Below are 8,139 nucleotides of genomic sequence, written 5' to 3'. Positions count from 1 at the left end.
CCCTGTAAAAAGACAAAGGCATATAGATCATAATATCAACGAAAAAGAGGCTCATTGTATACTTAAGACTAAAAGCATAATGAGCTTTTGAATATAATAATTCAGGTTTTAGAATCAAAACTTGATAATGATATCCTTTTTAGGATTCGATCTCTTCTCGGTGCCTACGGAAATTGGAGCCCCATTCGGCCACCCCCTTTCATCTTACAACGCTTGAAATGTTATGAGACACTTTTTAGCAATAAATAATTATGACAATTATTATAATAAATAAATAAATAATGAAAGAGACGTCAAACATGTATACAAACTTGGATTGAAGTAAAAAGCCTCACAAGGACAAACTGTAGAACAAACTATACCAGTTGCCCATTTTACTAGAATTTATTGATAATTTTTTTTTTAAAAAAAATCATAAATTTTATTTTAAAAAAACTAAGAAATTAAATCATAATCAAAGCTAATGTTAAAAAAAAAAAAGATGAACAAAAAATGTCATGGTGTGGCCCCATGTATTTTTTCTTGCTATAAATTTATAATACAAATCGGAACATGCAGCCAATCGTGTCTTTTTGTTCCCTTCTCTGTTCCGCACAGTAAATAAATCCTTATTCCTCTCCACTGTTCATCTAATGAAATGGTCACTGTTCATCAAAAAATAAATAAATGATGTCACTTCATATAATAACTTTCAAGATCAATTCAATTGAAGATTATAACCTCAAAAATTTGAGATAGACCAACTTAATCCACAAATTATGCCCAGTGTAAAAGATAAAATCATCCAACATAAAAAGCCGACCCAAAAAAAAAAAAGTCAATTTGAGAATTTGAGAAAGGATTGGATGATGAATCACATTCCAAATGGAATTTGGCATCAACCAAGTTCCAAATGGAATTTGGTGTCAACCAAATTCCATATGACACCGATGAAATGGTCAAATTCTAGTGAGAATACACTGAACCCCACAAAAAAATAAATAAATAAATAAATGAAATAAAATAAAATATGAAGTGGGTCTAGTGTGAATATTCCATATTTACATTGTATCCTGAACCCTGATGGCCAAACTAATGCACAAGCAGGACATGTAACATAAAAAATGTGAAGAAAAGAGAAAGATTGAGACGGCTCTGGTGTAGAGTTACAAAAACTCCAAACAGGTAAAGGGAATGCAAGTTTAAAAGAGGAGGCATTGCTTCAATTTATTTTCCATATGTATACAACAAAAGCTTTTTTCTTTTCTATCTATATCATGTCTCAGTCAATAAGATTATCTTCAGCTCCTATAAAAATGTTACCAATAGGTATGTAACCGGGAAAAAAAAAAAAAAATGCTTTTATGTGAAGAACAATGGGATGATCAACAAAAAGTAAATGAAACATTGTGTATTTTCTACTTGGTGCTGTTGTCATTTTAATCAATATTTAACTCAGAGATTTGCAATTGATTCCAAATAGGTAGCAACTTGATCCAGAAAAGAAATATCTAACCGTTGGTATTAAGTTGCCTTTTTGCTTTATCCACAGCTGACACCTGCAATAATCGTAAAAATTAGCTTCTTACACATTGTTAATAATAATGAAAATTTTCTGCTAGGCAGTGACATCCATTATAAAAAATTTTCATATACATATATATACATATTATAAATGCTAGAATAGCATCAAACACAATCCTACAGGAAAGCACAATGCTTCAATATACACATAATTAGAAACTAGAGGATACTTGCATTTTTTTTCTCAAAGAAAATTTTCTTTAATGTAAGAAATAGCAGAACCAAAGAGATAGGCATCACTAACTCTAACCAGCAAAAAAGCACTACTTTTGGTTTTGCCAATGAAAGACTATATGAACAATAGAGGTGTAAACTACTGAAATCATACCCTAACACAACTCTAGTTTTAGTAAAAATTACAACCTTACTGTAGGCCGATGATAAAAAACTTAGCAATTGCAAAAATGTTTAATGTTAACTACAATCAGTAACTAAAAGCAAATTTTGCTATCTGAGGTAGATAAGTACCTTCTTTTGATCTAAGGTAGCCATCACATTTAAGTAGGACTGGTCGACTGTCTCCCCAAGTAATTTCTCACTTACAGTGCTACTGCACCAGTTATTATTTAACTCTGTGGGATCTATCCATATACTTCATCACTAAAGCACCACTTCTGTCAATAATATTCGGGTAAATTGAAGATAATGTTGGCCTAAAAGTAATCACCAATATCGTATTGTATAATAAGTCAACAATAGTCCTTATACTTGAAACCTTCCCCCTTCCTTAAAAATTTTTGAACATATTATGATACATATTTCAATATACTAACCCGGAGACAAAAAAGATTCCAAGAAGCTTGGTTTACAACTATGGGGTGCAGAACCACTTTTGTAATAGTATGTTTTACAAAAAATTAATATTTGGAACATAACCTTCCCTCTTCATATCCTCATTCAACAATCTAAATACTTGGTGAATCTCCAGTGGACTATGGTGTAAACCATCTCCAGCATGAAACTCATGAATATGATTTTCAACCTCAACCCAGCTACAACCAGGAGTCTTAATGACACCCCTCTGTCTCATCAACACTCTCATTCTTGCCGAGTCATCCCACTTTTTTAAATTTGCATATATCTTTGATGATATAACATAATTTCCAGAGTTCGAAGGCTCCAACTCCAGAAGAAGCTGTGTTACCCGCTCTGTGACATCAACATTTCTGCATTTATGACAGGCAGCAAGCAATGCCCCAAGGACAACTTCATCTGGTTTTTCAGGCATTTTCTCAATGAAGTCCCAAGCTTCATGTATAAGTCCTGCACGTGCCAAAAGATCAACCATGCAAGAATAATGCTCTATTTTTGGAACCAATCTAAATGTAGAGCTCATCGAATTAAATAATCGTCGACCTTCATCAACCAACCCAACATGCACACAGGCAGAAAGCAGTCCTACAAATGTAATGTCATTCGGCCTGGCAGCCCCATCCTCCTTAATCATGCGTTTAAATAGGGATATGGCTTCCATGGCTCTCCCATGGAAAGCAAGGGCAGATATCATGGCATTCCAAGAGACTTCATTTTTCAGGGGCATGTCTTCAAAAACCCTCAGTGCATTGTCTAAGCAACCACACTTAGCATACATATCGGTTAATGCAGTAGCAACATAGACATCATGTTGTAAGCCTCTTTGTGATGCAAACTTATCAATCCATATTCCCACATCTAAAGCCCCAACTGAAGCACATGCAGACAGCACTCCAACCAATGTGATTTTATCTATATCAACACCTGCCTCTTTCATGCCATCAAACAGCATGATTGCTTCATCTGACATACCATTTTGAGCATACCTGTCATGTATAAAAAGAATAAACCAAGTTAGATTTACATTAACTTAGTTAATGCATTTAATTTACCTAGAATTTAGTAGTAATGCCAAATTACAACAATCCCAAACTTTAAATTGTTAAAAAAATAGGCCGAACTGTGCATATACAGATAACACAATCAGATATGTAAAACTATCCTCATGTGATAACTATGTATATCAAAGCTGACACAATTCTCCCTCTTCTTGCATAGGAGTTCATCCAATAACAAGAGTACAGACAACCAAACTCTAATACCACAATAAGTTCAAATAAATTCCTCAAGCAAATTAGCAAGTGCATCTGACTCTATATATCAAGTTAACAAAACTTAGAATTAATTTGTAAAATATGCATGTTGCATTCATAGAACTTTTCTATCTCTGATTATTTTTTTTTTTTTTCTCCCACAGAGAAAAAGAGAAAAAGAAAGAATGGGAAAAAGGCAAAATTCTTCTATAGTAAATTTTTACAAGATAACTGATTCCAACATCAATAACTTGCTGGAATCAATCACATTATGCAATGCATTATACTAGCAATAAATGACAGGGACAATGCACAGTTGCATGAACAGCCACTTCAAAAATAGCTGGTCATCTGGGAAAAGGTACTAAAAAAAACTTTCATGTGAGGGTAGCTAACGATTCTTACATAAACATAGTGCAAAGGCAATCATGAGAATATAAGCCTTTTGCATGGTTTTTCTTGAAAAAAAACTGTCAAAAAAAAAAAATGTGAATATTTAAATTATCAAATATCACTACCATCATCATCCAACAACAATATGTTCCTTGTTATTGTAAGTATTGCTTCTTCAGTAATACAATTAGAATATCACCCAGCATCAAAGACTATTTAAGAAAGTATTTTCTTATGGTCTACTTAAAGATGATTAAAATTTTCAAATTGCTTAGTATTTATAACAATAACTATAAAAATAAAGCTATATTTGCAGTATTAGTGTGATTAAAATTATCATTATAAGTGATTGTTTTGAATGTAAAGCACATGCACAACATTAAGTATAAAGGAAGAATGACTTGCCCTGTAATCATGGCATTCCAAGTTACACGATCTTTTCTGTTCATACTGTCAAAAACTCTCCTTGCAGAAAGCAAATCACCACACTTTCCATACATACCGATCAATGCAGACCCCAAATGTGAATTAATCTCCATCTTATTTTCGACAACAAACTCCTCCAAACTCCTCCCAAAACTCAAATCCCCCAAGTCCCCACAAGCCCCAAGAACACTCACCAAACTCGTTTCATCAGGCTCAAAACCAGCATCCCTCATTTCCCTAAACAACCCAACTGCATTCTGCGCATAACCCATCTTTGAATACCCTGAAATCATCGAATTCCACGAAACCAAATCCCTCACACTAATTTCATCGAACAGTTTCCGTGCACAACCCAATTCACCATACCTTGCGTACATGGTGATCAAAGAGTGACTCACATGTCCATCACTATCCAACCCAATCTTAAACACCGAAGAGTGAGCCGCCCGTCCATGATTCATCGCCAAAAGGTTCGCACAGGAGATGAAAAGAAATGGGTATGTGAAATTATTAGGCCTGAGGCCTAAAAACTTCATGTGGTAATAGAATTGAAGAGCAAGAGGGTAATTGTGCCATGTAGTGGTGAGACCACGGATCATGACGTTGAAAGCGTAGTCATCGGGTTGGGGTATATTGGAGAAGAGAAGGGAAGCGTAGTTGTAGTCTTTGAGGTCAATGATTTTGGGGAGAAGGAAATTGGGTTTGTCAATGCAGTTTACGAGCATTTGGGTGTGAACCTGTTGCAGTTGGTTGGTGGATGCGCATTCTTTCAAGAGGAGTAGCAGCTTCTCAGAGATGTTCACATGGCGGAGATGGCGGGAAATAAAGCGCGGTGGTCGCAATTTTGTTCCAAACATAGTTTTCCAAAGGCCTTTCACTCGGGCTGCAAACTACTGTGTACAACAAAAATTTTGAACCAAAGTTCGTTATTAAAATAATAAAAATAAATAAATAAATAAATAAATTGTAACGCTCCTATTTCCTTTTGCAGTTAAATTCACTTAGAAGCTTGTTATTTTTTTGTGGCAAATTCACTTCGAAGTTGCTGGGCATTATTTTTACCTTTGCCTTATGGGCCAATTAACCAAAGCCCATTTTAAAATTTCATTTATTTTTTATAAAATTATTAACGGCTTTCATCACCTTCTTTTACGGTTTTGAAAATGTGTAATAGAAAATAGTAGAAAATTTGCTTCAACAATAGTTTAAATATATTAAAAAACTGATAGAAAAAATTTTGATATAATGCTTTAGTTTGTCATGCTAAAAAGACATATGTTTGATTGAAAAATTCGTCTGCGTATCTATATATGCATATTTTTTGCAATAAGTATTACATCATGTAGAATTTTTTTTTTCTATAATCTTTTATTTTTCCATATTTATTTACAAAGCCATTGCACCTTCAACAATTTTTTGATTAAATTGTTTTTAGTTATTTGCCTTATAATTTTCTCTCACAATTTATTAGATGAATGGATTAAGTTTATTAAGTCATCTGGATTTCACCCTTCAAAATAGGACCAACAAGTCCATTCACAAACAACAATCATCTTATATAAAGTTTCTATGATTTAAAAGAAAAGTAGTGCCCAAAAAAAAAAAAAAAAAAAAAAAAGGAAATTACGCTGGTTTTTGTATGCATGGAAGGAAAACATATTATAATCAAAGAAGTTAATGCATGTCATAAAAATAAAATTAATAGAAAAAACAAATAGAGAATAAAAAAGGTAAATAAAATAATTGTTAAAAGATAATTATTGAAAGAGCAATTTACAATGAGTCCCACGAATTCAAATTTGAATGGATTAATATAATCCTCAAAATACAATCTTAATTAGAAGATCCTCTACAAGACATTTATGCATGAACACTGAAGAATCCAATAGTAAGACACCAAAAACAAAAAAGAAAAAGGAAAAGAAAAAGAATTGTTTCCTTCTATTTACAAAATTTGTATAAACTTCGATGAGCCAGTACCACAACCGCAACCCCCATCGCCACCGCCGCCGTGCAAGTTTTACTAGTTATTAGTGGTAGTTTTAGTAACTTCTTGTCCTCCTAGTCCTCTTCCACTTTCAAGAAGGTCAAGGATATCCTGCCAGTGAAGACGTCTTTGAATGGATGGAATAGTTACCGTAGGCACAGCGTTGGGAGGCTCAGCTTCAGTTTCGTTCCTGCCCTCGTTACAACATTCATAACAGTCGTAAAATTCGCAGGGTGAAATAGAAATAATTTATAACAGAAATAGGAAAGCGAAATAGACTATGAAGAACAGTACAATGTGAAGGATTTCTTCCTTCCTCTCCATCTTCCCTAATTTAATTCCTCTCACTGTTTGTATATAGCAACACAAAAGGAAAAAAGAATTAAAGAAATACCAGTGAGAAAGCAAGTGAGGAGGTAGGTTTTTATTCATAATGCTGTATATATATATATAAATATATATATATTACAATAGCAATAGGAGTAGGAATGCTATTGCCAATATTACTCCTATTCTTCCTATGAGTATGACTATTAGTCGGACCCAATTAATTTTCATTTATTAACTATTAATTTCTTTTGGAAATTGATTATATACTTGCTTCTTCCACATCATCACTATGGAGAAGCTCTTTCTCCTTCTAATCTATGATGTGTCACACTTTTATTTGTCCAAATCAAATTTACCAAACATATATACATATATATATATATATATTAATAAAATTCATTTGGCCTGCAGCCCTTCTTAATTTATGGTGTTGTGATGATTATAAAAAAAAAAAAAATGTAAAAAATAAATTATGATGTTCTGCTTTTTCTTTCTGTATGCGTTTGCGTCTGCACGTGCTCATGAATACACACCAGCCAGAGAATAGATTATGAATAAGCATTCACGGCTAGATTTGGTTAATTTAGAGGGTAGTAATAATAATAATAATAATAATAATAATAAGGTTAATATTATCCACGGCTTCTATAATGTGGTAATATATCGACTAAATCTTTGAGGTTTCAATAATACCAATTTTAAAATTTTTTTCTTTTTTTTATTTATTTGGTTATGATTAATTATATTTTATTTTTTCCGAATTTTAGTGTGTGTTAAATTTCTAAATGGAGCCCATAAATATTTTATTTCAATTAGCAGCTGCATTTCTTCTAAAATTTTCAAAATAAATTTGTATTTTCATAATTATAATTAATTAAATTCTAAAAGCCTTTACAAAAAAAAAAAAAAAGTTATAATAATATTTGCGGTAAGCCTTGTAATACAATGATATTTTCTGTTAGATATTAGATATCAAAATTGATTTATTAGGTATTTTAACACTCTGTATTTGTTTTATTAAAAAATATTCACTAAATCAATTTTGTTATTTAATTTTTAATTTGTTGTTGTTGAATATGAATTAGTTTTTTTTTTTTTCTTTTTTCTGGGGAAAAAAGAATATGAATTAGTTAATTTGTAGTATTTTGTTTAACTAATTATATTAGTGTGTTGTTTAGTTTGTTTTTGGGTTTTGAGATTTATTGCGGCAATTAAAGTGTATTTGATGGATACAGATATGCTTTAGTTTGTTTGTTTGTTTTTTTTTTTTTTTTTCCAATCTTTAATTAATGAGATTAATAGGTTTTTTGGCGGATATTGTTTAATTAAAATTTGTTCATTTCCCCGTCCATTCGGCCATTGGTATTAAGGGGG

At 32.2% G+C, this 8,139-nt stretch overlaps 1 protein-coding gene across 1 annotated transcript; it reads right to left on the bottom strand.

Moving 5' to 3' along the window:
• Window positions 1–289: 289 nt before the first annotated feature.
• On the bottom strand, window positions 290–5,399 carry LOC107419913 (pentatricopeptide repeat-containing protein At2g34400). The gene is made up of 4 exons (XM_048467533.2): window positions 4,428–5,399; window positions 2,032–3,362; window positions 1,496–1,538; window positions 290–644 (listed from the first exon to the last, which is right to left on the bottom strand). The coding sequence occupies exons 1-2, from the start codon at window positions 5,303–5,305 to the stop codon at window positions 2,411–2,413; spliced, it is 1,830 nt and encodes a 609-aa protein (XP_048323490.2). The 5' UTR covers window positions 5,306–5,399; the 3' UTR covers window positions 290–644; window positions 1,496–1,538; window positions 2,032–2,410.
• Window positions 5,400–8,139: the final 2,740 nt, after the last annotated feature.

Source organism: Ziziphus jujuba, chromosome 1, assembly GCF_031755915.1.
Source record: "Ziziphus jujuba cultivar Dongzao chromosome 1, ASM3175591v1".
Classification (NCBI taxonomy): Eukaryota; Viridiplantae; Streptophyta; class Magnoliopsida; order Rosales; family Rhamnaceae; genus Ziziphus; species Ziziphus jujuba.
Note: the sequence above shows the minus strand (reverse complement) of the source record. Positions and strands in the feature narration are given on the sequence as shown.